Source organism: Zootoca vivipara, chromosome 4 (genome assembly GCF_963506605.1).
Source record: "Zootoca vivipara chromosome 4, rZooViv1.1, whole genome shotgun sequence".
Taxonomy (NCBI): Eukaryota; Metazoa; Chordata; class Lepidosauria; order Squamata; family Lacertidae; genus Zootoca; species Zootoca vivipara.
In genome coordinates, this window is record NC_083279.1 from 70063506 (window position 1) to 70083044 (window position 19539).

General features: G+C 39.4%; 1 protein-coding gene across 4 annotated transcripts in view; it reads right to left on the reverse strand.

Moving 5' to 3' along the window:
* Positions 1–19539, reverse strand: part of TBC1D23 (TBC1 domain family member 23) — a 33338-nt gene that overhangs the window by 2841 nt on the left and 10958 nt on the right. The window contains exons 5-18 of one of the 4 annotated variants that reach the window (XM_035114724.2): positions 19125–19248; positions 17721–17845; positions 17574–17620; positions 16284–16387; positions 13178–13300; positions 12350–12442; positions 11543–11713; positions 10959–11001; positions 10027–10136; positions 9145–9287; positions 8376–8420; positions 5737–5825; positions 2831–2966; positions 806–1000 (exon numbers count right to left, since the gene is read on the reverse strand). In XM_035114724.2, the coding sequence (XP_034970615.2) occupies positions 806–1000; positions 2831–2966; positions 5737–5825; positions 8376–8420; positions 9145–9287; positions 10027–10136; positions 10959–11001; positions 11543–11713; positions 12350–12442; positions 13178–13300; positions 16284–16387; positions 17574–17620; positions 17721–17845; positions 19125–19248 (1548 nt within the window). Of the gene's footprint in view, positions 1–805; positions 1001–2830; positions 2970–5736; positions 5826–8375; positions 8421–9144; positions 9288–10026; positions 10137–10958; positions 11002–11542; positions 11714–12349; positions 12443–13177; positions 13301–16283; positions 16388–17573; positions 17621–17720; positions 17846–19124; positions 19249–19539 lie in introns of all 4 variants that reach the window. The other 3 variants (XM_035114723.2, XM_035114726.2, XM_035114725.2) reach the window with 3 other exon arrangements.

Genomic DNA, 19539 nt, shown 5'->3' on the forward strand with positions numbered 1-19539 from the left:
GAAAATCTCATAAAAGTCCAGCAGTGCAGATCATGTGGACCACTAACTATGGAATAATAGTTTGCAGACTGAGGTTCATCTAACACTGTTGAGTAATATGTAGAGGGATTTTAAGTCAGAAAAGGCAAAAGAGCCTTTCAGAGGAGATACATAGCAAGAAATGCTTGTTGTTGTTGTTGTTGTCGTTTATTCGTGTCCGACTCTTCGTGACCCCATGGACCAGAGCACGCCAGGCACTCCTGTCTTCCACTGCCTCCCGCAGTTTGGTCAGACTCATGTTGGTAGCTTCGAGAACACTGTCCAACCATCTTGTCCTCTGTCGTCCCCTTCTCCTTGTGCCCTCCATCTTTCCCAGCATCAGGGTCTTTTCCAGGGAGTCTTCCCTTCTCATGAGGTGGCCAAAGTATTGGAGCCTCAGCTTCAGGATCTGTCCTTCCATTGAGCACTCAGGGCTGATTTCCTTCAGAATGGATAGGTTTGATCTTCTAGCAGTCCATGGGACTCTCAAGAGTCCCCTCCAGCATAATTCAAAAGCATCCATTCTTCGGCGATCAGCCTTCTTTATGGTCCAGCTCTCACTTCCATACATCACTACTGGGTAAACATAGCTTTAACTATACGGACCTTTGTCAGCAAGGTGATGTCTAAAAAGCAGAGACAGCATGGAATGCTAAGAGTGTCTAATTGTCTGTACCACACTATTTGGATTTCCCAATCTGATTTCAGGGGAGAAAATGCACTGCAATTGATTGGGAATAGTTATGTGTAGAGGAGTCTGAAGCAAAATACAAACAAACAACCTTACCTCTCAATTGCCAAAATCTCTATGCCTGAAGTGGTGCTATTTCCATACTTGAAGGTTATTAATTCAGGATGTTTTTTCTTGGATGTTATTTTAACTACAGAGTTTAGTGCCTGGCGAGATTGTATGTAAGCAAATCCCTTTCGGGAGGCAATTTCCCTCAGACAGTACATATGTGTTGCTGTTACCAAAAGATGACTGTGAACAAAGTAAAAAGATTTTTTTGTCAGAAATACAGATGGCGAAATCCAACGTTGCATGAGCAGAATTATGTTTGTACACAGGACTACACCTTTCTACTCCCTTATTGCAGAGCTCTGCATAATAATAATAATAATAATAATAATACCTTTATTGTCATTACACTACCTGTGTGCAGTGAAATTAAATGAGTCCCCCTTCCGCCCACTCATACATTCAGTGTTGTTCGTACTCTGTATGCTTGTCGGAAGTCAATTGCACCACTATTTTTTTCTATTCAGCAGCCCAACAGCCCACGGATAAAAACTGTTCTTTAACCTGTTGGTGCAGCTGACTATACTTCTATATCTCCTGCCCGAAGGTAGGAGATTAAAGAGGTGCTGGCCTGGGTGTGAGTCGTCCCTGAGAATTTTCCTCACTCTCCTGAGGCAGCGGTCTTCTGCTATGTCATCTACCGAACTCAGGGGACAGCCCATGATATCATGTGCTGTATTCACCACCCTCTGTAGGGCCTTCCTGTCTGTGGCTGTCAAACCAGTGTACCACACTGTAATACAGTATGAAAGGACACTTTCTATTGTGGACCGGTAGAAAGAGATCATCAATTTTTGTTTGACATTGTTCTTACGCAAGACCCTAAGGAGATGGAGTCTCTGTTGGGCCTTCCTTAACCACCTGGGTTGTATCGATTTTCCAAGTGAGGTCTTCACTAAGGTAAACTCTCAGGAATTTGAAGGAAGAGACTCTCTCCACACAGCCCCACCTGATATACAACGGGGCCAGTTCCCCTCTCTTCCTCCGAAAGTCCAACACCATCTCCTTTGTCTTACTGATATTTAGGTGCAAGTTGTTTTCTAGGCACCATGTCGAGACTTTTTGAACCTCCTCCCTATATGATGATTCATCTCCACCTGTAATTAGACCCATTATGGTGGAATTATCTGCAAACTTAATAATTACACAAAACGCCTAATTTGGCCCAGAGGCTTCCCCAACTTTCTAGAACAGAATTTGAGGTCATCTGCAAGACTTGCAATGGAGAGAAGGTGAAGTCCCATTCCACAAGCAGAAATCTGTTCCACTTACACATAAAGAGCATAGGACACAATCCAGAGATGGGGAAAAACATGGTGGGAAAATTAGCAACAGTACTCATTTCCTGAAGCAAATGCCTCAAAAGACTTTGTAATCACTTATATTTATTTCAGAATTAAAATGCTGGTTTTACTCTGACAGAACATGACCATGCTTTAATCAGCTGATATCGGAATTTCTCAAACTGTTTTTCTTATCATAGGGTGAAATATTTCTTGGGATGAAGTCTCTCAACCATTATCTCTACTGTGAAAATATTTTCTGAAGGGATGTCACAGTGAAAAATCCATGAGGCACTAGGTCATACAAACACACACAAGTACCAGGTGCCTGCTATATTATTAGAAAACTCAATTTTTAGCTTTTCTTCAACAAAGAAGGTGAAAACTAGACATGATGCTAATCTTAAGCATGTTTACTGTGATGTGAGTGTCGCTGAGATCAATGGAACTCAATTCCTGGTAGATATGTCTAGGACTAAAGAGTTTGTACACTGAACTTATTCCCAGATCATGCAGATCTTCACCATGAGATAAACAGAAATTCACCCAGTAGTAGAAAAGATGATTATGTGACTCCACAAAATTCTCTAACACATAGAAGTCAGCAACTATCAATACCAAATATCTATCTATCTATCTATCTATCTATCTATCTATCTATCTATCTATCTATCTATCTTTGATATTTATGTACTATTTATAATATTAGTAATTATCCATCCAACGATACCTTGGAAACATGTGTCCATTTTCTTTCACCTCTTTACAGGGGAAATGAAACTTTATGTCTGGTTTATTTATCCAAGTCTGAATGTTGACAATCTCTTTTCGATCATCATCCGACATTGAGGAGCTGTCAATTTCATCTGCTTAAAAAAGAAAGGAGTGATGTCACATGGACAAAACATAGATGAACACTTTTTTAATGTTACCTACCCGATCCTTTGAATAATAATAATAATTTTCACATTATTATTTGAAATTTCTAAAATGAAGAATACAGTACATCACTGCTATTAAAAACTGTGTCTTGGTTTTTACGTGAGATCATTTTAGATTAGACAGCTGGGTCTACTCTAGGCATGACAAAATCTGGACATAACCCTCTATCACATAACTGAATTCTCACATTTTCATGCTTTTCTTTGCATTTTTGTTATGATGTATTGTCCAAGCCTAAAGTTTCAGTTCAGTTGCAGTTCCAAAGATTAATAACTAACGCTGCAGTGTCAAAAGTAGGTCATTTCACCTCAAATATTACTTGCCTATTGAGTTTAAACTTGCTAATGATTTTGCTATTACAAAAGTTATTGTTCATGTTAGGAGCAGGGTTACCACATGGTTTAATCTATTGATTTTGCTATAATAGAATCTATTAATCATATGAATCAAGCAAACTAGGGTGATATACAATTGTGATTCTCTTCTGCCAGAAGGAAACTCATCAGCAGAACAGGGGGGCAGACCCCTAACACTGTTGAGCAGATTTTCTTTTGGGAGAGAGATAACCAAAAAATGCCTCTTTTCCTGTTCCACTGATGGATTCCCTTCCTTCAGCAGACAGCCACCACTGGATACCACCTTCTTGATAAATGTGCATAAAAGTGCATGTGGATAATAACAGCATTTCCAAAGTAAGAGCAATGGGTTTTTGTTTTTTTTGGACAATGCACAAGTCACAGCAGGTACTTACAGAAGAGACACAAGAGATGAGAAAATGCGTCTTCGAAGGTGGCACTTCCCACCTGCAGTTTTTATAAACACTTGTCTTTTTTAAAAATGTACCTATTAAAAATCTGCTTGCCTGATTAACTCGGGGCAATTGAATTATTTAATTAAGTAATATGAGCTATTAATTAAGTTATGCTTCCTAGTTGGAGGAAGGAATTTTACTCATTCTGACACTGAGTGGGAATGCACAATTATGAAGCAAAGGTTTACAGTGGCAGTCACTTCACAATTCAGAAAACAGCATTATCTGCACAAGAGGATGTTATGTTCAAAGTCTGCTAATTCTTCTGTCCTTAAATTGATTGACTAGAAGACAGGAATAGAATCATCCCATTTCCTGATCTGATTTTTCCATTCCATTTTTGTGTCCTAAAAAAAATATATATTGCATTTATTTTCCTAAATAATATATTGATCAATGCAACTGAGAGTTCCAGCACGAGTGCAGGTCAATCCTAAAAGCAACTCTAAATATAGTATTGGGAGGCCAGTCAGCTGTCATTCCTAAGTGATTTTAGATCACATGCTTTGTTTTGCGAACAAAATGCCCTCATTGCTGGACTCACAAATTCACTACTACAGGAATTGACAAAGATGGATTCTTTTTTTCATTCACAAAAGCCATGTCCTGAGAGCACCAAAGGGCCAACTAATACCTTGTCTCATTGCTCTTATGTCAATGTCATTTTCTGCTATTTTGAATGCACTGTTTGTCAAGGTTGATTCAGCCCTTTCCCTGTGGGAGGCCTTGAGCAATTACCCCACAGCTGGTAATAAAAATCCTGATTTCGTGGGCACCTGATGGATTCTCAATTTAGGAAGCTTGTTTCTCAGTCTGACCCTTTTACATGGTTTTGTATGTTTTGTGGTACTTTATGGATTGTGACTTGCCGTTATTTTTGTTGACTGTAGTTTAGTAATTCTTTATTTTAACTGTTAAAACTGTAAACCGTTTAATTATTCTCTGCTGATATTAAACTTTACTATTATATTCTAAAGAATTATTGAATATTGCTTTATTTGACGCAAGTTGTTTATTTTAAAGTTATGTTTTTATTGTGACTTTTTGTAGTGGATCAGATTGTTATTGGGTGTGGTGTGATCTTTGCAGTCTAGTTTGTTGTTTCTTCAGCTTGCAAACTGCCTTGTGTGTACTGTTCAAGAAAGGTGGTATACAAATTAAAACCGAAATGAAATATTAGAAAGATGAGAATAAGAAGAATCAAAGGGATTATTATGAATGAAAGTAAAAATGATGAAATAGAAACTGCTATAGATGTATCGAAAAAGAAAATCGGATAGTGGGGAACTGGGGAAGCCAAAAAGACAATGACTTAAAGAAATTAAGTTGATTAAGATGACATGTTTTTGTTTTGTTTTGTTGGTATTGATGTGTTTTTGTATTTTTTGATATTTTGTGTTTTCATGTTATAAAATGTTCAATAAAAAATATTTTTTAAAAAATAAATAAAACCGAAATGAAATATTATTGGTTGGTTGTCAATGAGAAGAGCAGTAATGGCAGATAGGCATCTCTGTTGTCTCCTCTCTGCAGGAGTGTTGTCTGTGATTAAGGTAGGTTGTAGCCTCACTTCACATGAGGCAGCAGTAAAGGCCTAGTCAGTGTTCTGCATTAAATCAGGAGATGCCCTAGAATTCTCAGGGCACGTGGCTGATGCCCTCAGCAAACTCCCCCCTGCAACCTTATTGTCCTAAGGTTAGAAGGATGCTAAACATATTGACTGCTTTAGTAAAGTGACAAGTGCATTTAACTCAACAGATCCCAGCGAAAGTTCAGGCATTGGTTAGAACACCTCTTTGGTAATATATCTAATGACTACGCTACAAGACAGGACGTGGAATTTGTTTACATTGTATTTCGGATAGAAGCATGCTCTACCATACCAGTATCATACTCTTCTTCATCTCCAATACTGAAAACCGGTTTGACGCCTCGGTAAGGTTTTCCCACTCGGTCAGTGCTGCTCACATGTCTGTTGGCAAGGGAAGATTATAGGGTGGGAGAGAGAAATCCTACGTGTTAAGAAAGAAAAAAGAAACTGGAAAAAAGGGCGACACCATGATATTTCCCATAGCGGCATGCAACGGCAAGAGACGTGAACCTGTGTGTGCAGCCAAAGGATTCCAGATGAAGACAGCTGGCCGTGAGAAAAAGCAGAGAGTGGCCAGCAAGCCACGCTGGATTAGTGAAAGCAGACAACAAGGGCTGAGTTGTATTATAGTGGTGTGGTCCATTTTGGAGAAAATGGTGAAACTGCCTTCTCATTAAACTGCAGCGAACACAGCTCTCTCTAGCAGGTCAAATAATCTATGTCAGAAGTCAGAAGCGTCTTTAAGGTGCTCTCCTAATACTGAGTTGTGCCATTGGGGAAGCTATTTCTCTCTTTCTCTCTCTCTCTCTCTCTCTCTCTCTCTCTCTCTCTCTCTCTCTCTCTCTCTCTCTCTCACACACACACACACACACACACACACAGAGCACAGCTTTGGTAGGTTGGAAAGTTGAGAGTCTTTAAAACAATCTCTGAAGATACCTTTTTATGGAACCAGACAACAGCCTCAGCTGGTACAGTATAAACGACATTCCCTCTATTCAGTTTCCCACTGCTGCTGCTAGTATCTTGCCCATTCATCTTTTGCTGACTTTCTAAAAATATTGCTTGGCATAGATACCGAGCATGACTCAATAAAGAGGCACATGTTTCCAACTTGTAACACATCTCCTAACAATTACAGTGGCTGAATGTTTCCTTTGAAATCTTTCTACATTCTGATTTTGAGCGAGAGAAAATGATGATGCTCATATTTACACACTGCTGTTGAAATCTAAATTCAAATGCTCTCACTCTGTTCCTGACGGCATATCTTACGGCTTTTGCTTTCTAGGACTCGAAGGTATTAAAAGTGGATACTACTTGGGAAAAGAAAATTGTTAAAGGGGGAAGCAAACAAATGCGCTACCCAAATAAAGCAAGGTCGGGAGTGCTCATTAGTAACTTAAGACAATAAGCATCAGTAACACTGACAATGCACACATGAAATGGGCAGTGTGACAGAGGGGTATGGGGATGATACAACTTTAGTTTAGTTTAGTTTAAACTATGTTTGGGGAAAACAAGTGTTATATATGCATAGTACCATCTTGAGCATACATTTCTGGTTGCTTTAATGTTTCCATTCTCAAAGCATACCTCCTCTGGTCAAGATTTGGCAGTTTAGCACCAAAACACACTAAGGTAATGTTGCTGTCATTAAGTCTGAACACATTGCAAAATTGTGAGTCAGGGTTTGGTAAGTTGTAAACAACACATTATTTCTTCTGAATAAAGCCTCCAAAGAAGAAACACCAATTCTCTAAAAAGGTAATTTACCTCTTTGAACTTTCACCTACTCCACTAAGATCTTCAGACGGAGTTCTTTCCAGGATGGTGCTACCTGGGGAAATTTATGTTGGTGGCAGGAAGCAACAAACCTTTTGGGAAATTTCCCTAGGCCTCTGGAATGCACTTCCAGAAAAGTTGTGCTATGCTTTGTTGAAATGCAAGCAGCATTTTAAACATATGTGTTCATAAACTGATATTAATAACTGTCTCCTTTGCCAATATACTTCTTATGGAAATCTTGCTCAGTGAGAATTTGATAATGTGGTTTAATGGCAACTCTCTGTTGTAAATAATAGTTTTAAGCAATATTTTAAATTGGTGTTGTTTTAATAGTAGTTGGTTAGATGTTTAAAATATGTTGTTGGTTTAATTTTGCTTTATTTCAGATAAAATTTGCAAATAAATAAAAATGATAATAAAAATACCATTTTTAAATTTTGAATGTGGGTATAATGTAACACTGCCGTTCTGTTAAAATTCAGGTTGATATGAATTTTGCTGATTGGAACCTCCAAAGATCTGCTTTTTGTATGCTGACACAGGTGCAGGAGGAAAAATTCAAATTCCATCTAAAGACCCCCTTTCAAAGGCAACTATGGTTGCGACATTCGTTACAAGCTTGTTCCAAAACAATGTTATAAACTGCCTTGCGCTATTCCGATGACGAGCAGTATATAAATTAAATAAATAAATAAACTGGAATCCATGGTTTCCCACTTCAGTTGCAACAAGAAACTATGGTTAGTAAAACTTCCTGGTTCGAATGCTGCATGCTGCTGAGGAGCAAATGGGCTCTGTCTGCAGGGGAAAGGATTACCACAGTTTAAGAAGAGATATGATTGTCTGAACATGGCAATGATGTTTAAAAGCTTGAAAAAGAAGTAATCAGTGTCGTTCATGATATGGAAAAGGGGAAAGATGTTCCAGAACAAACAACAAAATGAATATCAACAAGTACTGTGTATACAGCTTCTCTCTCTCTCTCTCTCATTTCCAAGGAAACACTTGAAATGCTTTGATAGCTTGATGTTAAAAATAATCTGAGAGAGATTGTCAGTGTAACCAATGCTTACAAACATTGTGAAGTCATGCGAAAAAAGGACAAAGGCAGTTTTACTCAGATGGTTCAATACAATGGCTTACCGCTGCAAACTTGCTGTCTCAGGCCAGGAAAGATTGAAAGAAACTCTATAGCAAATTGGGGCAGAGGACAGAACAAAGTAATTAAAATCTATAAGAAAGAGTATCTGATTTATTTCTTCTTACTTGGCAGTAGAGTATCAAGCAGGAGGGAGTATGAGAAAATATGAAAAAAAAACTTTTTCAAGGAGCATTTTTTAAAAAAAGAAAGAAAAGAGCTGTATTTTCCATACAATAAATACTATTTCATGGATTTCAGGAGCTGTTAGTAAGAGCTGCTACTCTTCCACAGAAGTAGTAATGTTTCAATTATGGCTTAATGTGCACAAAGCTATTTTGGAGTACGAGGAATGGTGGATAACATAATCCTGAGTTCACAGAAAGAGATCACGATTAATCTGTTGCATAAAATTTAGACGTTTCTTTTATTTTACCAATTGTTACAAACCCAGAATCCACTTTCCCAATAGCAAGACATAATGAGAGAGGCAATAGTTAAATGTGAGAATCTTTTAGTTGTCCAGTGTCCACACTCAAACTGTTCAGGGAGAGGTTAAATAGCTTTTAAGGGCACCAAAATTGTTTACACAGAAACGATGGAGCTCTAAAATGGTGAACAATCGGTGATGGTGCTTGCTACAGACATTTTGAAGGAAAAAAGTTTCTATGAAACCTCCCCATCCTATTAACATTTACTCAAAAGTTAGTCCCACTGAAATCAATATGACTTCAGCCAATAATCACTAAAAGCAGTCAGACCAAAATAACTCACCTATCAACTGGAGTTGATGTATTTTCAATAAAACTAATAACTTTTTCTTTCACATTCACAGATCTCGTCTTGAAAGCTTCTGTCATCTTGTTGACCAAGGACTTGACACCCTTCCCATCATTTGAACCATTTGGAGAATCGCCCTGGAAAAGCAACTCTTGCAGTTATTTGATCTGCACATAAGTAATCTGCATGAAGGCTATTGGCATATTTATATCAAAGATGGAGACAAGAGCTAGTTAAAGGGACAATCTAGGATAAGGGTTTTGTTTTGTTTGTGTGTAGCTATGTTTGCTTCACTTCTTGACCAATTAGAGATTCAGCTGGCTATAATTATTAATAGTTAGTCACTTTTCTCACAGATCCAAAGTGACTTATATTAAAACCAACTAAGAACATTCAATAAAAATCTAAAAGCACAGGATAAACAGTTAGAAGGCAGACCGTACACATCCCAATTTGCTAAAAGAGGCCACAATGCCACTCTTAATCCCAGGTAAAGAGATTTGCCTTGTCTTTGCCTTGTGCCTAAGAACAGATAAAGATAGCCACAATGGCTCTATTCTACCTCTGTTGTTGGAGGCAACATGCCCCCAAATACCAGCTGCTGGGAATTGCAAGCAGAGAGTGCTTTTGCACCCATGTGTTCTTGCAGGCTTCCCATAGGCATCTGGCTGGCCACTGGAAGAACAGGATGCTCAACAAAATGGCCCTCTGGACTGATTCAACAGGGCTCTTGTGACATTCTTGGTTTAAGTAATATAGCTTGAGCTGCAAAAGCCTGGAAGTAAATGTCTTTGAAGACAAGTTGCAGGGGATGAATTCTGCATGAAAAACAGTCCAATCCACAGCTACACAATTTGATATAAGAAGTATACTCACGTCAACTAAGGAGTTAATACTACTTTTTGAGTATGAAGTACTAGCAATCCAATGGCCATATCCATTTTCTGGTCCTTCCACGTTAATGTCTGCTAAGTGCTGTTGCAGTGCTGTGAGAAAAGACATTACATATTTGTGTTGTATAGCACTATGCATTCTGTTTTGTCCTTGCAACAAAACAGGCACTATTAAACCAATGTACACAGGCAGGCAAGCAGGCAGGCAGGCAGGCAGGCAGGCAGGCAGGCAGGCAGGCAGGCAGGCAGGCAAACATACATACATACATACATACATACATACATACATACATACATACATACATAGAAATTAAAATGGATTAACTAGATCAGAATTTGAGTCTGGCAGCAAGAAAGAGGAAAAGTGTTGCGCTAGGTAGAGCTCAGCACCTTGATGAGGATGCAAACTGTCTCCTTCCAAGTCATCTGACTGTTCTTTTAACTGAGGGGTAGGCAACCTATGGCCCGGGGGCTGGATCCAGCCCAATCGCCTTCTAAATTCGGCCTGTGGACGGTCTGGGAATCAGTGTATTTTACATGAGTAGAATGTGTCCTTTTATTTAAAATGCATCTCTGGGTTATTTGTGGGGCATAGGAATTTGTTCACCCCCCCAAATTATAGTGTCCCCCCCAAGGTCTGAGGGATAGTGGACCGGCCCCCTGCTGAAAAAGTTTGCTGACCCCTGATATAATAATAATAATAATAATAATAATAATAATAATAATAATAATAATAATAATTTATTATTTGTACCCCACCCATCCGGCTGGGTTTCCCCAGACACTCTGGGCGGCTTCCAACAAAGATTAAAATACATTAAAATGTCACACATTAAAAATTTCCCTAAACAGGGCTGCCTAGTGGAAAAGATGTTTGAAAATATAAAAACTGATGTGACTAAATGTAAATCTTACCCATAAATCCTCCTTTGGCAATGCTTACATATTCTTTATTTTTCTGCAAGAAGAAGATTGTAAATCACCCTGGGAATACTAAAATTTCTGTTTTTCATAAGGTATGCAGAAACATGAAACAGGCCAAGCATGCTTAGACTAGCTGTATCTGGCATTTCATCAGAATATGGTTAGAAGACTTTGAGCACTCTAATCTAAGAACTTTTATATATAGGAGTTCACAGGTGAATATTCTCTCTTATAAAATTAAGATAATGGCTTGGATCTAGACTTCTGTGAATAGAAGGGCTGCTTTCATTTGCAGAAAGGTTTTTGACCCAGCGGAGGCTTTCAGTGGAGGAAAATGGGGACTATTTTTCATGAATTTCTCCTTCCTTTGCAACTCCTGGACAACCTTTCATTCTGTTCTATAGGGTCCCTAAACACTCTGGAGCAGGACTTGGGGGGCACAAGCAAGGGAGGTTGTAGGATGGAGGGGAAGTAGCTGAAAAAAAATCACTTTACTCTACTCTACTCTTAGCATTATTTAGCTGGATATCGCCCACTATGTTTAAATAAAACACATTCTGATATTTTAGATGTACCTGTAAAAAGTGCGCCAGTACCATGTTCATATACATATCCTCTTCCTCCCGGCCACTTCCCATAAAACAAAGATGCTCTCCACCAGCTATTGAACCAGATTCAATAGACTGTTTCTGTGCTTCTAACAAAGACTTCACAGACTGAGCAAATTCCGATGGGTTCTGGAGCATCTGTGAAGAAAGTCAAAGAACACATGCATGGACAGAAAAGAGACTAAAGCAGTTCCAAGTCTGGCTTACCAGGATGGGCAAATGAAACATCTGTTGTTCTGCAACACAGTTAACACTCTGGAAATCATTTCATTTAGGAACTGAATAATTATCACTTTACTGTAACTGTTACTTTATTGTTACCACCTGTTAAATCTACTATATATTTAGGAAAGTTATTTGTTTGCTATGCATCTGTACACTTGAGATATTGTAACTAAATGTTGCACGATGGCTCCTGAGATCATCAGTGTTTGGATACAACTGGCTGCCATTCTGAATCAAAAACAGCATTGATTTTAACTACGTACTCATTTCAAAACGGCACTGATTTTTTCTTGTCTCTTAGAATTCCCGAGCAGCGAACTACAAATTGGTGGAGATCATGCCTATCCTTTAAAACAAATTGCATTTTAGGAAAATATTCAGGCAAGAGACATGAAGACTAAATACTAGAGGAGCTGTTTACAAACAAAATCCTTTGAAAGAAACCAGGCATCTTGAAACAAGAATTTGTAGAACTAAGATTCTACCCTTCTTTTTTAATGTAAGGTAATGAAAAAGCAAGCATATTAAGCAGCTAGAATGCATGCTTACCAAGTCTGAATCTAAATGAAAGGCAGTTGATAAATGGCCAGCATTGTACTGTTCTGCAGGACGACAATCCACCACAAAGAACCTTACTCCTTCCTGAAATAAGAACATTTTATTCATTTAGTTCAAAAAGTATACATACTTAAGGTACACATGTAAGAGGGTCATTTATTTTGCAAGTGATTCATGTTTTTATGTAGCTGCATTGTTTATACTTTCTGGATGTCCCAAAATCATATTATAAAGAAGTTGTGTTCCATGTTATCTATGAAGCAATGCTAGGAGTCCCCCCCCCGGCCCGGTGTATTTCTTATCAGTAAAAAAAATTGGTGTAGTCCAAGAAAAATTTTATTCTGAAAGTGTGGCACAGAGGGAAAAAAGTTTGAGAACCACTGTATTAGAAAATCAGATTAGTAATAGTGTAACCAGGCTCAAATTCCCAATTGGTCAGAAATTTACTGCATGACCTTGGGAGGTCACTATTACTTAATGCAACTAACTTAAAGGGTTGTTTTTGAGGGAAAAATGGCAGGGGGAGAAGAGAACTATGTATAAGGTAAAAGGTAAAGGACCCCTGGACTGTTAAGTCCGGTCAAAGGCGACTATGGGGTTGCGGCGGTCATCTCGCTTTCAGGCCGAGGGAGCCGGCGTTGTCCACAGACAGCTTTCCAGGTCATGTGACCAGCATGACTAAACAGCTTCTGGTGCAAAGGAAAACCATGACGGAAGCCAGAGCGCACAGAAATGCCGTTTACCTTCCCGCTGCAGCGATACCTATTTATTTCCTTTGTTTATCTTCATTTAGGGGAAAACAGTTTCAGACTTACTGACCCCTTGCTGTTGATTAGCTTGAAGAATCTCTGATACAGAAACTGCTAAACACAAAGCTTGGCTCAAGTCTGAATCGTCGTCTTTGAGACCCAGCAAGCTGCTGCCAAACAGAGTGTGGTTGTCCTGTAATTGTAAGAGAGAACACTAGTTATGGCCAACATTAAGGCTATGTGCTAAATAAAGACACCAAACCAAGACCTAGGCGGTGTCCTATTTGTGACCCTCATAAAAGGCAACTATGTACTTGCACAGTTCAAAAAGAGATGCAAATGCATGTTTAAGTGCAATTCCACACTATTACCAGGGCTCCGTGCATACTGCTGTTTTGGCTCTCATTTTGTCTAATAGAAGATCTCTCGTAAACTCTTTCTCCTGATCAATTTGTCAAAATACCCTTCAAAGATCATGTCCAACAGCTGATAGGTAAAGGGACCCCTGACCATTAAGGTCCAGTTGTGACCGACTCTGGGGTTGCGGCGCTCATCTCGCTTTATTGGCCGAGGGAGCCGGCGTACAGCTTCCAGGTCATGTGGCCAGCATGACAAAGCCGCTTCTGGCAAACCAGAGCAGCACATGGAAACGCCGTTTACCTTCCCGCCAGAGCAGTACCTATTTATCTACTTGCACTCTGATGTGCTTTTGAGCTGCTAGGTTGGCAGGAGCTGGGACCGAGCAATGGGAGCTCACGCCGCCACAGGGATTTGAACCGCGACCTTCTGATTGGCAAGCCCTAGGCTCAGTGGTTTAACCCACAGCGCCACCCGCGTCCCAATACGTGCCATAGACATATTATTAAATTAATTTTCAGTGCTCTTTTTCTTTCAGGAACCTGAAGGGATGAAAGAGAGGAGAGAAAGAGAAAAACTGCATATTCCCAAGAGCAGGCCTTGTAAGAAAGCGGGAGAGAAGGAGGAGCCAAAGAGAGAGCAAGGGGAAGGAGAACACAACGCGCAATTTGCAGCAGGGAAACATAGTTAATAATTTCCATGATACCCAGGAATAAAGAGGAAATGTGTTTTTATCCATTAGGATACACTGACTTTTTAAAGAAATGACTGTATAAACTAGATTCTGACACTTAGTTTTTATCCCCTAAAACTGCAAGTATTATATAAGTAGAACAAAGCATAAACATTAAAATTAAAATACTTTGTATTCCTTTGAAGCGGTTTGTATAGACCTGTTTTTTAAAAAATCTACATTCAATCAGAAACATTTATCTAACCAAAGTAAGCAATAAATTGTCAGACAACCATTCAATGTGTTAATTTGCAACACATTGTAGTAGGACAAAAGAATTTCAGAAATAGACTGGAAAGAGAAGTTGCTGAATTGCAACTTATCACCAAGCTTAAAACCATGGAGACCTGGTTTGAACAGAGACGTTGGATTCTTATCTCATTATACATGATAAAGCGATCTTCAGCCATCTCACCCTTGCTTTTTCATGCAAGACCATTTGCAGTCGTTTACAGTCATCAACAGCTATCAGTCAGTCAATCACCCATTTCCACCACCCTTCTGAGTGATACCCCTCCCCACCCTTTCTCTATATATAAGCGTCTGGGGACTTCTATTTCAGTGTATCTGAAGAAGTGTGCATGCACACGAAAGCTCATACCAAAATAAAAAACTTAGTTGGTCTTTAAGGTGCTGCTGAAGGAATTTTTTTATTTTGTTTAGACTACATCAGACCAACACGGCTACCTACCTGTAACAGGGAATATTTTCTTATTTATTAGCCAATTATGGTAATAAAATTAAAGGAATGAACCCATAAATACAAAAAGTCCAATTTCTTTACTGATTTCTATTCAGACTCCTGTCTACAGCCACTTTCAAAAAAGCTGGTTTACAATAATATTACAACAGAGTTAAAAATAATGGCCTCAAAAATATAGAAAAAAATGTGATCATATTATACATAGCTTGTCATTTATTTCCCCAAGCCTCAACACAGCATTTCTGCCCCCAGAAGTGTGTAGCAAGTGGGAAATAATGTAATGTTCAACTGCATTTTGCTCCTGCGACATGAAATTGAATGAAGCATACTTGAATAATGCTGTTTTGGAATGAGTGCCAACTTACATAACTGAAAATCAATGCTTTTCAAAGCCATTTGACTGTTGGCACAAGCCGCTCCAGGACTTGTTCCAAACAGTGATAAACTGCTATAGTATCCAAAATGGTTTCACAGCTACAGTTTCAAAAGGAAAAAGCTGCATCTCTAGAAAGGCCAGGCTTGATAAAGTGCCAAGGTCCAAACCAAATTTGTTGCAACTGCCTAAGCGGGGAGAAAGTATCCTGAAATCACTGCTGGGAACACTGTATATAAAACTGAGGCGGTATGTGAGACTGAAGGCTTGGCATTATTATTATTATTATTATTATTATTATTATTATTATTATTATTATTATTGGAATGACTCAGTGAATGAACCAAAAATTAATATGACAATGCAAGCTTCTAATATTATCTACCATTTACATAGTTCACCCTATAAATTTGCATGTCATTTGTGGCAGGCACTATGCAGTGACTCTGCATGTAAGCAAATAGAGGTTTCCTCTTCCTCCCTAAATGACAGCTGCTGCAAAGGCAAATGATGAGGAAGGCAGGGAAGTGGGAGAAGGCAAATCCAACATATTCTGTGGACCCAAACCTCAACCAGGCCACCAGGCAACCAGCTTTTCACTCTCGGGGGAGCAATAAACCTTTTCACCACCACATGCTCTGCTTCCTGCTTGAGGTTTAAGAGCCAATGGGAAGGAGCCAAGGAAATTTGCAATGCCATCGCCTGCCATGTAGTTTCCTCAGTATCATTACACCTGCATACAGAGAAGCTGGGTTTGTATTCTCAGCCTTCCGTGACGCTCAAAGTAACATTTGGGCCGATAAAAATATAAGCTAAAAAAAGATAAAGAGGCACTGCAGCATGACAGGCACCCATATTTGATCTATACTTTTTTTCTGGAGAAAACATAATCCAAACTGTTCAATTGTCTCAGGCTCATAAAATCAGGCCCGGGAGCCCTTGCTTGATTCTGATGTGATACTGCTATGCGGAATACCCTTTGGGAAATACTCTAAGTGCTTGTAAATTACCTTTCTGAAGGAAGCCGGAGTTTTGCTACAATAATACTGTGCCAAGGAGAAAAGGTCCTCTATATCTTCTACTTCCAAACTGGCAGGGGATTTTTCTAGGAATTCTGAAACATATAACAGGGAAATTAGGGTTTGGGGCATTTTTAAACAAAACATTAAAATTTGTGTTTGCCAGAAGTAAAATGTATTTTATTTATTTTTTTTAAAAAAACAAACAAACAGAAGAATTACTCATGCCAACATGTTTGCAGCTGAGCCTCTTTTAGACACTAAAACACTTTTTGGTTAAAGAGCTCAAATATTTTCTGTTGCACTACATATACAGCAGTCAGCTACATCACAAACAGTACATGTCATAGGTGTGGGAGGACACTCCCAAGTCCCATGGTAATAAAGGAGCACATCCTAATTGCCTGAGCAACCTGACAATATTCATTTCCATTTGTCCACCAGAGTCAGAAATGACAGAGCAGGGCATCCCTTAAATCCTGTACAAAGTCACATACTTTCCTAACATCCAAACCACAAATTTTGCTGGTGTGCATTTCTTCAGCCACTCAATGAGAAGAGGTCTCATTTGTCTGCTGCCTTCACAAATAATTGTTCTTCATTTTTTAAAAAGAGAAATATGCCATCTTGTAGATCTACAGAAAAATACTTCAGATTCTCCAGATAAATGCAGGTGTACAAAGAGCATTAATCATAGCGAACAGCGAACCAAGTCAAATATAGGTTCCTCTGAGTATGGCTGAACTGGCCAGAACTGAAAGAGCCAGCAGGGGGAGCACATAAACCTGCCCTATATATTATGCCACACTGCAATCTGAAGTTCAAAACATCTGGAAGGAACTTTGATTAGTTTTTTTAAAAAAATATCCTTGCAGGATGAGAGGGGAGATGGTGTGGATGCTCAAAGCTGCTGTAGGCTTCTACACATAATGCTAAACCATAGTTTAGCTTTGCATCTGATGTGGCCCCCAAAGAACTAGGCCAGGCATCCCCAAACTTGGCCCTCCCGATGTTTTGGGACTACAATTCCCATCATCCCTGACCACTGGTTGTTAGCCAGGGATGATGGGAGTTGTAGTCCCAAAACATCTGGAGGGCCGAGTTTGGGGATGCCTGAACTAAGCTCATCTTTTTAAGAACCAACTCATTTAATAGGTGAAAGTTAAGGGCCAGCTTAATTCTTACATATCAATGGGGTTTCCAAGCACCTAACCTTAGCAATATAGTGCCTAAGGGTTTTTTTTTCTACAGCTGCAGCAGCATTATAATGGCAGGACTTACTCACGATGTCTTCTTTGCCATCCGACTCTGGTGCTAAGATGAATTCTCTGGAAAGAGGCAAAAGCGGAGATAAGACATAAGCACACAAAGTAGAGACATGTCTAAGTGGCCAACTAATTTGTTGCTGTGTATTAACTATATACTCACTTTGCATTAACAAGGATGATAAGCATTAGGAAATAAATGAAGAATGGATCTGCTAGCTGTAGGTATCCGTCCCATATTGCACGAGTGACTTCATGAGAACAGTAGCTTGAAAACAGACATCCAAGCTGGAAAATTGAAGGGATGAAAGGAAAGTCAAGCAAGTTTGTAGTAAAATCATTATATTCACAAACTACCTAGAGGGACCCAGGTGGCGCTGTGGGTTAAACCACAGAGTCTAGAGCTTGCTGATCAGAAGGTCGGCGGTTCGAATCCCTGCAACGGGGTGAGCTCCCGTTGCTCGGTCCCAGCTCCTGCCCACCTAGCAGTTCGAAAACACGTCAAAGTGCAAGTAGATAAATAGGGACTGCTCCGGCGGGAAGGTAAACGGCGTTTCCATGTGCTGCTCTGGTTCGCCAGAAGCAGCTTTGTCATGCTGGCCACATGACCCAGAAGCTGTCTGCGGACAAACGCGGCTCCCTCTGCCTATAGAGCGAGATGAGCGCCGCAACCCCAGAGTCGGACACGACTGGACCTGATGGTCAGGGGCCCCTTTACTTTTACCTTTACCTAGAGGGAGGGGAAATAATTAATACTCCAAAATCCAAAACCCTTGGGGTGCCTTTCAACACTACAGTTATATGATTCCATGTACTTAGAAGTCCCTATGATTTCAAGAAAATCTTCTAATAAGAGTAAGGACTAAGGCTACAATCCTAACACACCTATCTTGGAGAAAGCCTTGCTGAACTTAATTCAGAGTAAACTTGGGACTTACTTCAAAGTAAACTTGCACAGAATCATGTTCCACGTACCCTAAAACTTCAGCTATGTTTGTATTACACTTTTCCTGTGAATCCTGGTCAGTTTTAAATATGCTGCAGTGTCATAGTTTCCAAACACCATTGAGGCTTCCTTAGCAAAAATCTGAATGCCAGTAAAACTCTGCAACCAAATATTTGGAAATAGCAGCTGCGTAGTAGAGTGGGTCTAAAGTGCACACAATATAGTTTCTGCATTACAAATAACCACCCGAGTCTTCTTCCTCGTCTTCCTGGGAATTGCAATTCTGTCAGAAGACCAGGATTTTGCAACAAACAGGAACCTCAATTTGTTTGGCTATTACAATAACAATTATGTACCATAAGTGTTTACAGTTACCACTTTGCTTATTAATATGCCATTCTCTGAGCATGGGATTCATTTTTAGAGACACATTTGTGCCCTATCTGCTAAGCAGACATCAGAATATTATAATGCCTAGCAGCTAAATTTAATACAATAAGGTCCCCTCACAGATTATACATGCCTTTTTTTGTTTAAGCTTCCTTATTTAGCAAATGATACTTTTAAAGATTGCTACAGAAGTATGCTTTTCATTATGTTTCCCTACTTTCACTTTATTACCCAGTTGAGTGCATATGAGTCTGGGGTCATCTTTTTGGTGTCAAGAAAAGAGCACAGCTCTGGCTCATGGTACTGGAGGAGCAGCCGGAAGAGATGAAATGGTCTCCCTTTCAGGAAGCAGTCCCTAAAAAGAAGAATAGCAAGAGTGCTCATGAAACAGAAGCACAATTATTATTATTGCACTCAACTTTCTATTATTAAACAAAACGAGCAGAGCATTCAAATTGAAGTCATAGACACACCTGTGACAATAAAAATATCAGGCTCAGTTTGTAGCTTTGTTTCATACACACATGACAATGGAAAACACCGTCTATCAACCCACAACAGAAAATTATTCCATTCTTTGAAAACGGCTAGCAAAGCCTCTGTCCTGGAAAAGAGTGGGTGGGTTTTGGGCAGGCATCCCCTCCAG